The sequence below is a fragment of the Urtica dioica genome, chromosome 4 (assembly GCF_054948205.1).
Source record: "Urtica dioica subsp. dioica isolate 48M chromosome 4, U.dioica_male_clone48M_v1_H2, whole genome shotgun sequence".
In the NCBI taxonomy this organism is placed as follows: domain Eukaryota; kingdom Viridiplantae; phylum Streptophyta; class Magnoliopsida; order Rosales; family Urticaceae; genus Urtica; species Urtica dioica.
Genome location: NC_142759.1, coordinates 12029535 through 12047208, shown reverse-complemented (window position 1 = coordinate 12047208; position 17674 = coordinate 12029535). Strand labels below are relative to the sequence as shown.

Genomic DNA, 17674 nt, shown 5'->3' with positions numbered 1-17674 from the left:
CAATAAACAAAAAAATAGCCAAATACGCCACCGTAAGTATAAGAATTGCTAGATAGCCAACTTTTTATAAATTTTTTGTAAATAGTCACCTCAACTTATTTACGGCACTCAAAAAGACAAAAATACCCAAAAACATTCCCGCATATTTTGGGTTTTTTTGTCTTTTTTAGTTCCGTAAATAAGTTGAGGTGGCTATATATAGAAAATTAACAAAAGGTTGGCTATTATACAAAACGCGATAAGTCAAATGACTATATAGCTAAAAGACCCAACAATAAATATGACTATATAGCTAATAGATCCTTATTAATAAACCAAGACCCTTATTAATATTTTTTTTGGTCAAAATATATAGAGTTTGTGGGGTCTCGTTACCGTTATCCACGTGTCAAAATACGAAGACCTCTCTCTCGTTTCTTAACTCGTACGCAACATCATCTTTCTGTATTATTCCCATTTCTTCATAAGAGCATTTGTTATTTCCTCAGAGTTCGATGCCTCCTCTAATGGCGGTTCCACAGACTACAAAATCTTTGGTCAATTCAGTCGCGACCGTGAGCTCTATATCCCTCTCTCTCTTGCTCTCATTATAATTATATATTCGTTTTCTTGGAATAAATTTGGTCCTGTAAATATTACAGGACTATTGCTTGAAATGCTCGGATCGACCAAAAAAGGAGACTCGAGATCTTGGAAGGTATACCTATAAGCATTACTACAATTTATAGATAGGTTTTTTTGTCTGCACCAACACACATTTGATTAATATATTTTGTTTTATGTAGGTACTCATCATGGATAAAGTTACAGTGAAAGTCATGTCCCATTCATGCAAAATGTCAGATATTACAGACCAAGGAGTTTCATGTATGCATATATTTCAGTCACAAAATTCAATCAATTTCATATATATCAGGCTCTAAATGATTAATAGAATTTCACTAATAATTAAATAAAGATATTCTGTTTGTACTTACAGTGGTAGAAGACCTTTTCCGGCGCAGAGAGCCTTTGCCGTCCATGGATGCTGTCTATTACATTCAACCATCCAAAGAAAAGTACCATAATATATATATATATATATATATTTTTCTTTGCTCAATATTTTTTTTTTCCGCGCTTTAACTTAACTCTTCTTCATAAATTATTTGGTGCTTCATGTGCAGCATTGTCATGTTCTTGTCGGACATGTCCGGAAGAGAGCCGTTGTACAGAAAGTAAAGGATAAGAACATAGAAATATTATAAAATAAAATAAAAATAAAAAAGTAATAAGATTTTCATTTGTTCAAGTGTTGTCATTATTTTTACCTTTTTTTTTTTTTTTTTTGCTTTAGGGCCTTCTTGTTCTTCAGCTCGCCTTTGCCGAAGGAACTTGTGAATCGCATCAAGAGCGACACAAGCGTATTGCCCCGAATCGGAGCAATGGGAGAGGTATGATTAGAATTTTATTTTCACTACATTTCTCTAGTATTAGTAGCTCTGTTCTTGATTAGCTTGCTTGATTTCTTTTCCTTCTTCCTTTGGCAGATGAACTTGGAGTATTTTCCGATCGATAGCCAGGTACTTGACTAATTACTTAATATCTCTTGATTATATATTCATTAGGAATAAGGTAATATATTTTTATCGACGCAGGCCTTTGTCACGGACCATGAAAGGGCATTGGAGGATCTATTCGGCGACGTTGAGAATACACGAAAACTCGATGCCTGCTTGAACACGATGGCTAGCAGAATCGCTACGGTTTTTGCTTCATTGAAGGTATAATTATATATTTATTATTCTTCTCTAAATGAACTAATTAACGAGGCTTATTGTATAAGAACCTCACGATACTAAATATAGTTTACAAACCCACAAACCTAAAACGAGAACTAGTAAAAGATGACGAGGATCTGAAAGAGTCGCCATCTTGATACTTAACACTCTCAGTTTAGAAAAAAAAAAAAAAAAAAAACAACAAAATTGGGCCCACTTTTCAGGAGCTTCCATGTGTAAGGTTTCGTGCAGCCAGGGGAGTCGATGAGTCCACGTCAGCGATGTTACGCGATCAAGTTCCAAGCAAACTCGCTTCCGCGGTTTGGGACTGTATTTCCAAGTACAAATCCACTATTCCAAATTTCCCAAAGACAAAAACTTGTGAACTCCTTATCTTGGATAGGTCTATCGATCAGGTTTGCGATATAAAAAATATTGGTCATGCTAGAATTGATTCAGCTGAATTTGAAATGAGTAATAAACATTTTGACACAGATCGCACCTGTGATACACGAATGGACTTACGATGCCATGATTCGCGACTTATTGGACGTCGTCGATGGAAACAAATACTTTGTTGAGGTATGTCTTCCATGACTTTCCTTCTCTTGCTTTCATTGTAATAACTATTATTGTTATACATTAAAAATATTTCGAATTAGGTTCCAAGTAAAACAGGTGGTAAGCCTGAGAAAAAAGAGGTGCTTCTGGGAGAGAACGATTCAATTTGGCTTGAACTTAGACATGCTCACATAGCAGATGTATGATTTCTAGTTTGTAATTTTTGTTTTGATCAATTGCGATATACACTATGCATATTATGAGTATAAAAAAATCAGGCTAGTGAAAGATTGCATGACAAGATGACCAACTTTGTATCAAACAACAAAGCTGCAAAACTGCAACAGAGTGCAAGGTTGGTCTCATAATCACTGCATTGAATTTTAGTTTATAATTAAAAAAAAAAACATTTTGGCCATTCAATATCGCTTTTCTCGAGTGAGCAGAGAGGGTAACGAACTATCTACGCGAGACTTGCAAAAAATGGTTCAAGCTTTGCCTCAATATACAGAGCAGGTTGAGAAGATCTCTCTCCATGTAGAGGTAGTTCTCTCTCTATCTTGAGCCATGTTGCGACACATTGCCATAGACAAAAAAATGAGTAGATGTACAATATTTTTTTCTTCTATATATTTAGATAGCTGGGAAAATCAACAAAATAATTAGGGATACGGGGCTTCGAGAACTAGGGCAACTCGAACAAGATCTTGTTTTTGGAGACGCTGGAGCCAAGGAAGTGATCAATTTTCTGCGGACAAAGCAGGTGACTTGCGAAGCAAGTTACATTATTTGAAATTTATTTTAAGAGAAAAACATTAAAAAAATCTATATATATATGAAAAAAAATATAATTGTTGTTCTTATACAGGACACGAGTCCCGAGAATAAGCTACGACTACTGATGATTTTCGCGTCGGTGTACCCTGAGAAGTTTGAAGGCGACAAAGCCACCATGTTGATGCAGGTAAACAAAAAGTTATATAGCTAGAAGAACACACAATATTATATGATCATGTTTCTTTCATCTGCTTTCCATTATGACATTTTGTTTTGAATTAAACAAGTTGGCCAAATTATCACGCGACGACATGAAGATCATCCATAATATGAGGCTACTCGGCGCACCTTCGAAGAAGAAATCAGCCAGCAGCTTCTCTCTCAAATTCGACGCCCATAAGGTCACAAAATAAATTAAAAAAAAACACTTATTTAGTAACAAAATAATTAGTGAGTCCTAACATTTGGAGTAATTACAGAAAACCGCATCCGCGAGAAAGGATCGCACTGGCGAGGAAGAAGCGTGGCAACTCTTCAGATTTTACCCGATGATAGAGGCATGAATTATGATTGATTTTCTCTATTTAATTTTTTTTTTCATTTAATTGTTACATATTTCTTTTGTTCAAGACTTTTATCATAATTTAGTGCAAACACTATACAGGAGGTGATTGAGAATCTTTCCAAAGGTCAATTGCCGAAAAGCGAGTATTCGTGTGTGAACGAACCTACAGAGAACACGACGAAGGCTAAGGAAGAAAACACGATTAGCACCCAAAGCTCACCATCGCCGCCAGGTCAGACCGTGGGCCCTCACTCTAGTAGGTCGAGGCGTACAGCCAATTGGGCTCGCTCCCGAAACGCTGAGACCAATGGAAGCACAAGGTATATAACCCTTTTCGTCAAGGATAACAAAAAGGACTTATAAAGTTAATAAGATCACGTGTTATTCATCTCGTTGCGAGTTGGTTTATGCTTATATATATAAAACAAGAAGTAACGCGCGGTATTAAAGGGCGTGTTTAGGACCCCGTTTTGAAAAAAATAAAAATGAGATAATGTTTTCTCAGCGAAATGACTTCGAAGAATACGTCAGCGGATATTAGTAAGTTGGGGCAGCGCATTTTCGTGTTCGTCATCGGCGGGGCAACTCGGTCTGAGGTATTATTATATACTCCCTGTGTTTTTTTTTCTTAGTCCAGGTTTACTGATTTTTGATCCATTTAAAAAATATATATATATATGTTATCAGCTTCGAGTTTGTCACAAGCTTACGGCGAAATTGAAAAGGGAAGTAATATTGGGCTCTTCGAGTTTCGATGACCCACCACAGTACATTACAGTAAGAAGAACTACACCTATCCTTGCATCTATCATTCTGGTATTATTTGGATCTCAAATAATTGGGACACTTATCGTTAATATTATGATTTAATTTTGTGTTGCAGAAATTGAAGATGCTCTTGGATGGGAATCTATTGCTCAACGGCCTCAAAATTTGAACTTTTGTAGCAAAGATCAGAAACCAGCTCTTGGCTCTCTAGAGCTTGACATATGCTTTGTGTTTATGTAATGATCAAGGACTCAAGTTAGAAACTGTAACGATTGATTTAGGAAATTTACGAAACTCATGTTAGTGTATTAAATTGTATCAACTATATGTATTACATATCATAACAGAAAATGACTATCGACTGTCTATAAATGATTCTTTGTGTCCATGTTACAAACCTTGAGATGTAACTAGTTAATAGACAAAATGAATAGAAGAAAAACAAAACACCAAAGCTAAAACTGAAGAAAATAAAGAGTATAAGTTCCCAATTTGGGCAGAATGAAGAGATGCTTGAGAAGTCCCAATACCGAGCCACGGCTTTACACGTCAAGAAGAGATGGATTAAGGTTTCAAAAGATTGACGTCTTGAGAGAGGCCAACTCACACATTTTTTTATGATCTCATACATATTCTCTGAGAACCAAAACCATCTCAAACACTTAAAAAAATAAGCCCTCACTCCGTTCGATCATACGTTTTACTCGTATAAATTTTATCCCTAAGAGTCCTCCACGTTTTTTCTTTTTCATCCGCTTATCTATCGCTTCTCTAGCAGGAGTAGTATTCTCCAATAATCACATCGAGTCAAGGAAGCGCTGAACCCATTCAATAAATTTGCCCGTGATCACTTTCGAGCTAAAATTGCATAGGCTTATCGGTCGGAACTTGTTAAAAGAATTCGCTCGACCCATCAAGAGAAGCGACAATACTTTCTAAAAGAAATTCTTGAAGCCCATGCATCTCCCACCGGTTCTTCTAAGGATCCGGGTTAGAGGATTAAAGAGATCAATATATTTTTCCGTCACGAATTTGACCCCGAAAATCTATCTAGTAGACATCTCAACAAGACCGTTGTTGATTTTATAATATTTTGTTTTTTGGATCGTATAGTATAGTTGCAACGTTTATAATATTGATAATTTCAAATGAGAAACACTAGGTAAATTAGACCAGTTAACCACTACTGTGAAATAAACACTTGAAGATGGTAATTCCTAAGGTCTATTTGCAATTAGCACCATTAAACACTAGTTTTTATGCTCCTTTCATATTATTCTCATTTTGACTCACGTTTACATATAATTTAACGCAAAATATTGATATTGATTTTAGAAAAAGAGATATTTGGAAAGGAAGAAAAAAACCTAATACTAAAGAAAAAAAAATATGACATCCGCGTCCAAATCTGCGTAAAAAAAGAGTGAAATGGACACAATGTCCCATTCACTATTTACTCATTTCAAATTTATTTTCAAATCAATGTCGTAAAATTATATATAAATATGAGACTTACAATAATAAAAACATATAAAATGGCATATAGACTTACCAATTTCATAGCAAATAATGTCTTTTTTAGAAAGAAAAAAAAAGGCCTCCGTAAAAAAATAAAAATAAAAAATAAGAAGAAATAAGGACAGTAGGGATTGCCTCATTTTTTTGAACAGCATGAGCTCTATTTTACATTTGTTTTCAAATCAATGCTAATTTTTAGTCTAAAATTTTATACAACTATAGGGCATTTTCAAGAGAAAAAAATGGAGCGGGCATAGAAGCTAGGGCCGTACAAAACCGAACTGAAAATCGGATAAAACCGATATCCAAACCGAACCGAAACCGAAATCTGGAGCCACGTCAGATAACCGAAATTCGGAGTCGGATAACCGATCCGGTTTCAAAAACTGGACCGGATATCGGATTTGATTTTAGACAAATTTGGATATCGGTTATATAACCGAATTTTTTTTATTTAAAAAATTAAATTAAAAATAATTAAACATAGATCTTTCACAACCACCTAGACCATGATTTTGAAAAGAAAAAAAAAAAAAAAAAAAAAAAAAAAACTTCAAAACATTTTTTACCTAACTTTTATTTTTTATTTTTTAGACTATGAATTATTATTTTAGAGCTTTATATGACTCGTTTTGTACTCGTACTTAAATTATTGTAATAATTTTAGAACTAGATATGTATTTTAAAAACTGGATAACCGGTTTGTTTAAACCGGATATAAAACTGGATCCGAAATTTAAAGAATCGGATAACCGAATTTTGAAAAACGGATATTGGACCGGATATTTGATTTAAGAAATCGGATAACCGAATTTCGGTTTTATATTAAACTGGACCGGATATTGGACCGAATTGTTGAAAATCGAATATTCGGATTCGGATATAAAAAATGTAAGAAACCGAACCGATCCAGTTTCAGCCCTAATAGAAGCTTACCGATTCTAAAGGGAAACTTGATAAAGCAAGCTTGATAAAGCATGTGATTTGAAAACCAAACCATGTTTTGGTTCCCTTAGGAAAACCAAGCATCTCACCATGTAAAATGTCCAAATTATCCTTAAATGAATTTTTTTTTCAAAATCAATCCTTCACTCACTCACTCCCCTTCCCTTCCCTTCCCTCACGTGTGGTTTTTCAATTCTGAAACAAAAAAAACGCACAGCCCTCCCATACCTTCCATTTTCAATTCAAAACCCAAAAAAAAAAAAACCCCGCTCATCCCGTCCCAAACCCCCACGCACGGCCAACCTCCACGCACGGCAAACGGCAAACCCCCACGCACGAATGGGTAAGTTTCGATCCCTAATTCGACGATTTTTTTATTTTATGTGTTTGATTTCCTGAAAAAAAGAGTTTGAGTTCGTCATGTTGTATCCAGAAAAAAGTTCGAAATTGTTGTCTGTAATTTCGAACTTTATAGCTGTTATTTCGATTGCATTTCGAACTTTATGATGCCCACGCCCTAATTCGTTTAAACTCAAATTTTTTGAGCCTTCTATGTAGTTAAACAGTTGAGAGAAGAAAAATGGGTAAGTTTCGATCCCTAATTCGATGATATTTTGTAAGAGAGATGTTTGATTTCCTGAGAAAAAGAGTTTGAGTTCGTCATGTTTGATCCAGAAAAAAGTTCGAAATTGTTGTCTGTAATTTCGAAGTTTATAGCTGTTATTTCGATTTCATTTCGAACTTTTTAACTTGAAATTGTTGTCTGTAATTTCGAAGTTTATAGCTGTTATTTCGATTTCATTTCGAACTTTTTAACTTGAAATTGTTGTCTGTAGTTTCGAAGTTTATAGCTGTTATTTCGATTTCATTTCGAACTTTTTAACTTGAAATTGTTGTCTGTAGTTTCGAAGTTTATAGCTATTATTTCGATTTCATTTCGAACTTTTTAACTTGTACAGATTTGACTTCTAATGTATACTTTTATGTGTTTTTTAATTATTTTATGTTGGATTGTGTAATTTCGAAGAGAAAGAGCAAGCGGCCCATAAAGCATGATGATTACACTCCGTTGAACACAACCAAACTGAAAAGCCTGAAAAAAGGGTGATGAAAATTACTTTGATAGTGTTGGAGACTAGTTTTTTGGATGAAAATTGGGTTTGTAATGTTTCTTGATAATTACTTTGGTAGTTTTTTAGACTAGTTTTTTTGATGATATTTTGGTTTGTAATGTATACATGAATAACCCGAAATGTCTGAAATCCTTGACAAAAAATAACTGAAATATCTGAAATCCATTACAAAAATGAACTGAAATGTCTGAAATCAAGCACATAAACTAACTGAAAACTCTGAAATCAAACACATAAAATAACTGAAATGTCTGAAATTCATCACATAAACAAACTGAAAACTCTGAAATCCTTGACAAAAAATTACTAAAATGTCTGAAATCCATTACAAAAATGAACTGAAATGTCTGAAATCAAACACATAAACTAACTAAAAACTCTGAAATCAAACTCATAAAATAACTGAAATGTCTTAAATCCATTACAAAAATACTATGAAATGTCTGAAATCAAGCACATAAACTAACTGAAAACTCTGAAATCAAACACATAAAATAACTGAAATGTCTGAAATCCATCACATAAACTAACTGAAAACTCTGAAATCAAACACATAAAATAACTGAAATGTCTGAAATTCATCACATAAACTAACTGAAAACTCTGAAATCATTGACAAAAAATTACTGAAATGTCTGAAATCCATTACAAAAATGAACTGAAATGTCTGAAATCAAGCACATAAACTAACTGAAAACTCTGAAATCCTTGACAAAAAATTACTGAAATTCACGGGTGTTACGCACAAGGAAATCCTCAGCTTGGAGTGACCAGAATTCTCTAACATAAATGACGTCACACTAGCGTCCGATGCCAAAATGAGAGGAGGCATTGGTCTTCCAGCCCAAACATACGCAGCTTCAAGTTTCAAATCGTATAACGACTCATCGACACAAAAATCTTCGTACATAGCGATTAATAGCTCCGCCCGAGATATGTCTTTCGCGAGTGCACGCAGTTCGAATCGCGATTCATTAGTATATTCCCATTTTGTACATTTGTTCACCCAAGTACCATGAAATAAACAACATATATTAACGTTTGAACCTGTTAAGAAGTTAAAAAGTATACATTAGAAGTCAAATCTGTACAAGTTAAAAAGTTCGAAATGAAATCGAAATAACAGCTATAAACTTCGAAACTACAGACAACAATTTCAAGTTAAAAAGTTCGAAATGAAATCGAAATAACAGCTATAAATTTCGAAATTACAGACAACAATTTCAAGTTAAAAAGTTCGAAATAAAATCGAAATAACAGCTATAAACTTCGAAATTACAGACAACAATTTCGAACTTTTTTCTGGATCCAACCTGACGAACTCAAACTCTTTTTCTCAGGAAATCAAACATCTCTCTTACAAAATATCATCGAATTAGGGATCGAAACTTACCCATTTTTCTTCTCTCAACTGTTTAACTACATAGAAGGCTCAAAAAATTTGAGTTTAAACGAATTAGGGCATGGGCATCGTAACCTTCGAAATGCAATCGAAATAACAACTATAAAGTTCGAAATGCAATCGAAATAACAGCTATAAAGTTTGAAATTACAGACAACAATTTCGAACTTTTTTCTGGATCCAACATGACGAACTCAAACTCTTTTTTTTTTCAGGAAATCAAACACATAAAATACAAAAAATCGTCGAATTAGGGATCGAAACTTACCCATTCGTGCGTGGGGGTTTGCCGTTTGCCGTGCGTGGAGGTTGGCCGTGCGTGGGGGTTTGGGACGGGATGAGCGGGGTTTTTTTTTTTTGGGTTTTGAATTGAAAATGGAAGGTATGGGAGGGCTGTGCATTTTTTTTGTTTCAGAATTGAAAAACCACACGTGAGGGAAGGGAAGGGAAGGGGAGTGAGTGAGTGAAGGATTGATTTTGAAAAAAAAAATTCATTTAAGGATAATTTGAACATTTTACATGGTGAGATGCTTGATTTTCCTAAGAGAACCAAAACATGGTTTGGTTTTCAAATCACATGCTTTATCAAGTTTCCCATTCTAAATTAGGGACCATAAATGCCAATTTTCTACTTTAGTATACTATTCTCTTGATCAACCAGACTCGTCGTTTAATGATCAGTGTCGTTTTTTCTCTCATCGTCACCGGTCCATTTTCTAATTTTCTTTGTACTTGACCATTCATTAGCAATTTCACTTCACCAAAATCACTCTCTCTCTCCCTCTCTCTCGTCGCCGTGAATGTCTCTTGCAATGGATCCGAATGTTCTCATACCGGCGATCTCCGTCGTCCTCGGAGCTCTCATTGCCGCCGCTTTCTTCGCCAACTACTTCCGTAACAGAAGATCGGAGGTCCAATCCATTTCCCCGCCGGAGCTCCACCCCGATCCGAAGAAACGCTCCTCCAAGCCTCACAACTCCGCTGCCGCCAGAAAGTCTCATCTCAAATCTCACTCCCACGCCGCCGATAAGGTACGGCCTTAGGCTTCTGTATCCTTTGATTCCTAAGAAAGTGATGGAAATTTAAAATTCGTCAGTTTTTTGATGAATCGATAAACATTTTCGAGTGTTGAAATATGCACTCGCGATTATTCCGAATTTCGTGCGTTTTGCAGGATCAAAACAAGCGACACCATCCGTTGGATGTGAATACTTTGAAAGGCCACGGAGATGCAGTGACGGGATTGTCCTTCTCTTCCGATGGACGAACTCTCGTAACTTGTAATGGAAAATCCGGAACTTCGTAGATTATTCTTTTTGTTTTATATATTTTTTTTATATTGCTTCTTTCCTGCGAAACAGCTTGTGCCGATGGGATCATCAGAGTGTTTAAGATGGAAGATGCTTCAAGCAAAAGTTTCAAGTATGGATTGTCTTTTGGCTTTATGTGCTTTCCTTTTTCTGATCCTAATATTTTGTGTGATTTCCTTTTCCAGATTTCTGAGGATCAATTTGCCTGTTGGAGGTCATCCTGTGGGGGTTACGTTCACCGACGACTCGTCCTCTGTTGTGGTGGCTTCTCAAGCTCTGGCGGGTACTGGTTCCTTATACATGTACGCAGAAGAGAAGCCCAACAATTCTGATGGGAACAAGCAACAAACCAAGCTTCCTCTTCCGGAAATGAAGTGGCAACATCACAAAGTCCACGGAAAACAGGGTATCCTGAATATGTTTGGAACTACCGCCACTTATGGCAGTGCTGATGGGAGTACGATCATCGCTTCCTGTTCTGAAGGTATTGCTAATACTTATGCTGTTCAAACTAGATGTTCGTGAATTGAGTATTATGCGTTTCAGAGGCTTATCTAGATAACTAGTAAAGGTCTTTCCGAGATCATGTGAGATTGATGTGCAAAATCACCAACGAGAGCTGGGGAGAGGGAAAGTAAAACTGGATTGATGAGCAATATTGTGCAGTGTACATTTAAGAGCATCCAACTATTAATTTTCTTACCCTTAAAGGCATACATGTGACCTGGAGTGACTCTCTTTTCCCTTTTAACTCTGGAGTTCCCATAAATTTCTACTGTCCAAATTTGTATGGTTATATTCTCACCAGTATAAGCATGTCCAAATTGATATAGATTCTTACTTATAAAGTCTGAATCTGATTGCTTTGTTACTTTCAGGCACCGACATTATACTTTGGCATGGTAAAACCGGCAAAATTGTTGGAAATGTCGACACAAACCAGTTGAAAAACAACATGGCTGCTATTTCACCGAATGGTCGTTTTGTTGCAGCAGCAGCTTTTACTGCTGATGTGAAGGTGAAAACCCCCCCTATCGCCATTAGTATAAACGAAAACCTAATAATTTCTCCATTAGATGATATTTGCCTGTTTAGGATAAATGTGCCCGTACTGCAGGCCTGTAAAATATTAGGAATTTAGGATATAAAAGTCTTATTCAGTTACTGTCTTGAAAACATAAAAGAGAAGGTTTTTTTTTAATTATTTTTTTCATGTATTTCGTTGAGTTTTTTTTTAATTTCTATTTTTTGTATGATTTTTGTTTATAAAAAATCTGTATTATTCTCACCCACCCACCCCCCCATTTGTTCAAATTTTCTGGCAGGTTTGGGAGATTGTGTATTCGAAGGATGGCTCAGTCAAGGAGGTTACAAAAGTTATGCAGCTTAAAGGGCATAAGGTCATAGTTCTTTCCTCTCAAGAGCTTTTTGAAATTCTGCTTCTTCATCATGCTCTGTTTCCCCTGTTGATAGACATGATTTCTGAATTTTTCTTCACCTCTTTGTTATTTAGAGTGCTGTCACTTGGTTGTGCTTTGCTCCGAACTCAGAGCAAATAATCACGGCATCAAAAGATGGCTCAATAAGAATCTGGAATATAAATGGTATAGTTCATGAGTCTGTTTCTTATAACATCGGATAATTCTTTTTTTACAATTTTTATTTTCCTGTTCTGATTCTGCATCTTTTGTTTTTTGATTCCATTCAAGTTCGGTATCAAATGGATGAGGATCCGAAAACACTGAAGGTGTTTCCAATTCCACTTCATGATTCAAATGGTGCTGTTTTGCAATACGACCGTCTCAGTATATCCCCCGATGGTAAAGTTCTTGCAGCGACCCATGGTTCAACATTGCAGTGGTTATCCGTAGAAACTGGTGAAGTTTTAGACACAGCTGAGAAGGCACATGATGGTATGCCTTCATTTTTTCAAATGGAAATATAAATTGGCTCTAGAACATGACATAACTGTCACATGTGATATCATATCTTCATAACATTTTGCCACGACTTAGAGATTCTTTCAGTACTTATTTCTTTGGTACATTTGCTCAGGGGACATCACTGCCATTTCATGGGCACCCAGGAAGATCCCGATGGGTAAGTCACGTTTTTCACATTCAAATATTCAATTAAATTCTTCACCCGTGTGTTTGAAAACATTTGTTCGAGGTCTGAAATCCTAGACTGCTCATGCTATCTTTATATTTAGACTGTTTCCTAGTCAATGTTAAATTTCTTAGGCCTAAGGTTCATTACTAGATTCTATTTCTACCCAAAGAACGGTCAAGACTGGGAAAAAAAAACCAACCTGCCAAAAATGTAAAATTTTCAAGTCTAGGTATTCAGAAAGCCAACTTTAAGATGAGAAACGACTTTAAGATTCTTACTAATGAACATAACCTACCCGTAATCTGGTTTAATGTTCGAATGGTCGTTGTGATAGTAAAAAGTGGTAATTGTAAATCATGAAATCAGTGTACCGAAATTCAAATAGCGAATGAGCATAGCGGGGCCCACTTGAACAGTTTCCCTAATTTTCGAGCTCCCCATAATATATATATCTACAGGTGATACTCAAACCATGTTGCTAGCCACATCGAGCGTCGACAAGAAGGTGAAGCTGTGGGCCCCTCCATCACCCTCCTCATAAGAGCACTCTTCATATCACTTGTAATATGGAAGAGCTCTCAAGCCAATACCGGTGAGAAACCTCAACTCTCGTTACACTCGGTTCAAATGTGAAAGCAGCTTCTATGCTTTTACTTCTTGAGTACCCCAATTTTTGCATGGAACAGAGTTGAGTTTTGCTGCTTCTTTTTTCTATCTAATATTCAACATATGCATGATGAGGGAACGTTGAATACCTATATATGATAGTGAAAGTGAAAGGTTTTTATATATTTATGTATTTTCTCTATTTGATGAGTTTAACTAGATATACTAGAAGATGTGTTATTTGAGAATGCCATTTTCAATACCGATGAGGAATAGTTGAACGGCGCTACCACTAAATATCATCACTTTGTGAAGCTCCACCGAAATTTAAATTTGTGGTCACGTAGATAAATAATAATAATAATAATAATAATAATAATAATAATAATAATAATAAACGGATAGCTTTGTATTATCTCATGTGGTAGTAGTAAAGTACTCGTAATCTTACAAAGGGTGAAGGACAAACAGCAACGGAACATTCGTTCTGATGCTATAAAAATAACTAAAACCGAACAAGAAGTTTTGTTCTGCCACCTGTTCACCGAACAGAAATCTCCGTTCTGGTTGGACTAAAAACAAAATTTTGATTATGGGTCATAAACAAAACATAATTATAATTCCGGTGGGACTTTCACTGAGGCGAAGTTGCTCTGTCTCCAACTTAGTGATGGTAGTCATGATACTCTTCCCATCCATAATATGGGATGTATTTTGTGGGACTCTACGGAAAAACATACCCTGAAAAGAATATAACAATTATAGGACATGGTATTATTAGGATTTAAACATCAAATCCAACTTGAACAGAAAAACAATTATAATCTCAAAGAACAAAACAACACAAATTTATAGAGATTTATAGTGTTTCACGATCTCAATGGTTATCTCCATATTTTGGTGTTGCAGATATCACTATTAACACGAGTTGTGTTGACAATCTCTTATGCTCTATAATGAATTTATGCTATATATATATATATATATATATATATATATATATATATATAATGCTCTATAATGAATTTATGCTATATATATATATATATATATTAATGTAATTATAACTATTTAGCTAACAAAATTGGCGTACTAGTTATTTGGAAAATACTTTTTTGGGCTATTTTGCATGAAATCTCATTAAATTTTGCCTTCCCACAACTTGCAATTTTTTTCAAACATGGACAACTCCGTGTTAGTTAACAGATTGTTGCAAGAAAGTTTGTATACTTGTGGATGAAAAACCAATAGATGCAATGATTTTTTTTTTTTTGTATAACTTTCAAAAATGAAATAAAAATATCTGTCTTATTCTCAAAAACAAATAATCGTTACAATACATCAGTTTTATGATTCAGATATATGCAACACTACTCCACGGATTACATACTTCGCACGTAGAAACTGGAAAACAGTTTCGGTGCATGGCATTATTTTTTATATTTTGTAGCTAGAAATTAAATCACATGTTGGAAGATCTCATGCAGCTCCATGATCCAAACGAAGCCAAAAGCATTTATAAACGATGTGACTCCTCTTTTATCTGTTAAAGCGCAAAATCGGATGGCCATTGTTAGCTATCTGTATATGACCTACATTTTATAAATGTAACCAGTTTGAATTATTTTTACTAGTTTAGAATATTCTAGTAAAGGCGATGTGATTTTCTGTCATTATTACCTTTTTTAGCGTTTGCTTTTGGAACCGATAACCCTGGAAATGCAATAAATAGAGTTAATGTATAGGCATGGATTATCCATTAAAATAAATAGAGATAGGCATGGACCATGGTTACTGGTTTTTCATGACCACCTTATCAGTTCCATAAATGTAGTCACAATATGTGAAAACTGAGCCAAAGTTGCTTTTGGTTTTTTCCCCAACGTAGTGATGGTAGTCATGATACTCTGCCCCTCCATAATATGGGATGTATTTTGTGGGGCTCCATGGAAAGTCATACCTTGCAGATATATAAATAAATAAAAGTAAAAAAAAAACACATTTCACATTTGTCTCACATTTTAATATATGCTTCAATTTGAGAATTGTGCATTATTATTTGGGAAATGAACAGATCGAATTAGAAACCGAATACTCGCGAGCTTTACGATGGAAACCAATTGTGTGGGCGAGAAAGATAGAAAATAAAAAGCAGAGAAAAAAAATCGTATATGTACACTGAACCCACTAATAAAATTGGTTATAAAAAAATAGATTATCAAATGCTAATAGATCCGTCCATTTCGCTTGTTATTTCTTAGAGCATCTTTAATGGTAAGTTAAATGTCATATTAACTTATCATATCACATAATTTTCATTGGTTGAAGAAAAAAAACGGGTCCCATTATTTGCTATAAGCTAATGGTTAACCAATTTGTTCTATAGAGCTACTTTGCTAAGCTAAATCAATAGCTAATATACAAAACAATGGTTAAATAAGTAGTTTAGAACTTTTGTTATTTACTAACAAATTCATCCAATTGTTAAGCAAATGACCATTAAAATGAGGCTCTTACCCACTGTGAGTCTCTACAGCCTCCATATGGCGTAGTATGAACCACAACCAGTACGTGACCATGTGACATGGAACAATGATTGGGCCAGCAAAAGAGCCGGAACCAAGAATTATAAGCTCGGCCCAATGAGCATACGAGGCAGTAAGCCCAAACGGAGCTGTGTATTCATGGTGAACTCTGTGGATCTTCTCATATGCCCATTTACAGTGGAGCAACCTGTGGAGCCAGTAATGGATAAAGTCCTCTATAATCAAGTACACCGATACTTGACAAACTATCTCTGAAATGGATGGCAAGGGCAAATCAGTCCGAATTTCTGGCCACTGCAAATTTAAAAAAAAAAAAAAAAAATCAAAGAAAATGTGCCGTCAATCTCTGTTATATATAACTTATAAGTCTGCATACATAAAAAGTGTGAGAGCAATTGTATGGTCAGGCAGAGTAAGGGAAAATTTACAATAAAAAAGCCGTTTAGTGTTCAAAATGATAGCTCGCTTTGGGGTTATAATTCGTGTGGGACTCACTCACACATTCAAATTTAATGGTCTAACCGGATTTCTATTTATCGCCGTGAGACATGTAAACTCAGTTATTAATCTGTCAAAATTGAAAGTAAGGGGTGTTGTGAGAAATCGTGGCTCAAAAAGAGTGGTAAAATAACCATAGATTTTTGTAGGAAAAATTAGCAAAGGCATTGTCCACATGGGACGTAGTCAAAAATCTAAACTAGAGGAGGCTAATATAAAAATAACAAAGAAGTTCATAGGAGCTAATTTATGAATTTGGCAGGTTAAAAATGACCAAATTTATACCTATAGAGAGTCATTATTGGTATAGAATCTATAGGCAACACTTTTAAGCGCCTTCTATATTTTTATGTCGTTTATTCTACGTAAATATTACGTAGCGTAAGAATAGACGACGCTTTTAAAAAGCACCGAGTAATATTTTTAACATCACAGGCTTCAAACGACGCTAAAAAACGTCGTTGCCACCGTGATTTGAAGTTCCTGGTTCCACAGTGCTCGATCCTATGTGTGTGTGTATATATATATATATATATTATACATATATAATGGAAAATAAAGGGGGCTTGATATGCTTGCTAGTTGTCTATACTTTCACAAAGACCAGAACAACGAATATATGAAACCATAGTGCAACATTTTTTTCTCGTTAATAGATGAATCCTAATTTTATCAAATAATATATGAAAATAAACTCGTAATACATAGATACAGATAGTATGTACCGTACGTACCTTCATAGTGGGAGCTGAGAGAACTTGAAGCGGACCAACTGAGAGAGCGAAATTGCACACAGTAGCTTTATAGCACTTAAACATGTCACGGAAAGTCCTCCTGAACTTTGGTTGGATCTTATATTTCCGAGTGACGTCCTTAGGAAAATAGAGCTCGATGAAAACGTAGGGCAAAGGAAGTAGCGTGTAGAATAAGAAAAGGAAGAGAGTGTTGTGGCAGTGAAGTATATAGTCTGGTTTTTGAGCCGTGTATTTCACCCACACTTTCTCAGCGACACTGAGAGCTCTTCCCAGAGCTCTCTCTGCTTCTTCTACAGTGTGATAGGGCAACATTTTTCTTTGTTCTGATCACTCTCTCCTGTGGTTTATTAAAAAGTCTGTCACGATCGATCTTTAATCCGAAAAAGAAAGAAAAAAAAAAGGAAAAAGAAAAAGAAAG

The 17674-nt window shown here is 35.2% G+C and overlaps 3 protein-coding genes across 6 annotated transcripts; 2 read left to right on the top strand and 1 right to left on the bottom strand.

Annotated features, from left to right (window-relative positions):
- The first annotated feature begins 641 nt into the window (after positions 1 to 641).
- On the top strand, positions 642 to 4627 carry LOC149400478 (protein transport Sec1a-like). 3 transcript variants are annotated; one of them, XM_089612207.1, is made up of 20 exons: positions 642 to 697; positions 786 to 867; positions 980 to 1058; positions 1167 to 1217; positions 1337 to 1433; positions 1530 to 1562; positions 1638 to 1763; positions 1985 to 2176; positions 2256 to 2342; positions 2423 to 2521; positions 2600 to 2669; positions 2761 to 2864; positions 2959 to 3084; positions 3190 to 3285; positions 3386 to 3499; positions 3578 to 3655; positions 3763 to 3983; positions 4169 to 4259; positions 4351 to 4440; positions 4547 to 4627. In XM_089612207.1, exons 1-20 carry the CDS (start codon positions 656 to 658, stop codon positions 4598 to 4600), a joined length of 1932 nt encoding a protein of 643 aa, XP_089468333.1. In that variant the 5' UTR covers positions 642 to 655; the 3' UTR covers positions 4601 to 4627. The 3 variants fall into 3 exon arrangements, with proteins under 3 accessions (XP_089468333.1, XP_089468335.1, XP_089468334.1); XM_089612209.1 differs by having other exon boundaries at positions 2600 to 2676; positions 2768 to 2864; XM_089612208.1 differs by having other exon boundaries at positions 2600 to 2676; positions 2765 to 2864.
- A 5517-nt stretch (positions 4628 to 10144) lies between these two features.
- Positions 10145 to 13717, top strand: LOC149400477 (Transducin/WD40 repeat-like superfamily protein). The gene is made up of 10 exons (XM_089613714.1): positions 10145 to 10460; positions 10604 to 10709; positions 10791 to 10851; positions 10925 to 11223; positions 11618 to 11757; positions 12065 to 12139; positions 12253 to 12343; positions 12449 to 12652; positions 12795 to 12839; positions 13310 to 13717. Exons 1-10 carry the CDS (start codon positions 10230 to 10232, stop codon positions 13390 to 13392), a joined length of 1335 nt encoding a protein of 444 aa, XP_089469840.1. The 5' UTR covers positions 10145 to 10229; the 3' UTR covers positions 13393 to 13717.
- A 1029-nt stretch (positions 13718 to 14746) lies between these two features.
- On the bottom strand, positions 14747 to 17648 carry LOC149400476 (methylsterol monooxygenase 1-1-like). 2 transcript variants are annotated; one of them, XM_089612714.1, is made up of 5 exons: positions 17236 to 17648; positions 15975 to 16297; positions 15270 to 15417; positions 15138 to 15170; positions 14747 to 15049 (listed from the first exon to the last, which is right to left on the bottom strand). In XM_089612714.1, exons 1-5 carry the CDS (start codon positions 17566 to 17568, stop codon positions 15035 to 15037), a joined length of 852 nt encoding a protein of 283 aa, XP_089468840.1. In that variant the 5' UTR covers positions 17569 to 17648; the 3' UTR covers positions 14747 to 15034. The 2 variants fall into 2 exon arrangements, with proteins under 2 accessions (XP_089468840.1, XP_089468838.1); XM_089612712.1 differs by having other exon boundaries at positions 14747 to 15000.
- Positions 17649 to 17674: the final 26 nt, after the last annotated feature.

What these genes read in the sequence shown, in the direction of transcription:
- LOC149400478 (XM_089612208.1), top strand. Translation starts at nt 656, where the DNA reads ATGCTCGGATCGACCAAAAAAGGAGACTCGAGATCTTGGAAG. An exon ending in GAATCGGAGCAATGGGAGAG is followed by an intron (nt 1,434 to 1,529) that starts GTATGATTAGAA and finishes TTCCTTTGGCAG; the next exon opens with ATGAACTTGGAGTATTTTCC. An exon ending in ATTTTCTGCGGACAAAGCAG is followed by an intron (nt 3,085 to 3,189) that starts GTGACTTGCGAA and finishes GTTCTTATACAG; the next exon opens with GACACGAGTCCCGAGAATAA.
- LOC149400477 (XM_089613714.1), top strand. Translation starts at nt 10,230, where the DNA reads ATGTCTCTTGCAATGGATCCGAATGTTCTCATACCGGCGATCTCCGTC. An exon ending in TGGACGAACTCTCGTAACTT is followed by an intron (nt 10,710 to 10,790) that starts GTAATGGAAAAT and finishes CCTGCGAAACAG; the next exon opens with CTTGTGCCGATGGGATCATC. An exon ending in ACCCAGGAAGATCCCGATGG is followed by an intron (nt 12,840 to 13,309) that starts GTAAGTCACGTT and finishes ATATATCTACAG; the next exon opens with GTGATACTCAAACCATGTTG.
- LOC149400476 (XM_089612712.1), bottom strand. Translation starts at nt 17,568, where the DNA reads ATGTTGCCCTATCACACTGTAGAAGAAGCAGAGAGAGCTCTGGGAAGA. An exon ending in TCTCAGCTCCCACTATGAAG is followed by an intron (nt 16,298 to 17,235) that starts GTACGTACGGTA and finishes TTAAATTTGCAG; the next exon opens with TGGCCAGAAATTCGGACTGA. An exon ending in GCTGTAGAGACTCACAGTGG is followed by an intron (nt 15,418 to 15,974) that starts GTAAGAGCCTCA and finishes TATATCTGCAAG; the next exon opens with GTATGACTTTCCATGGAGCC.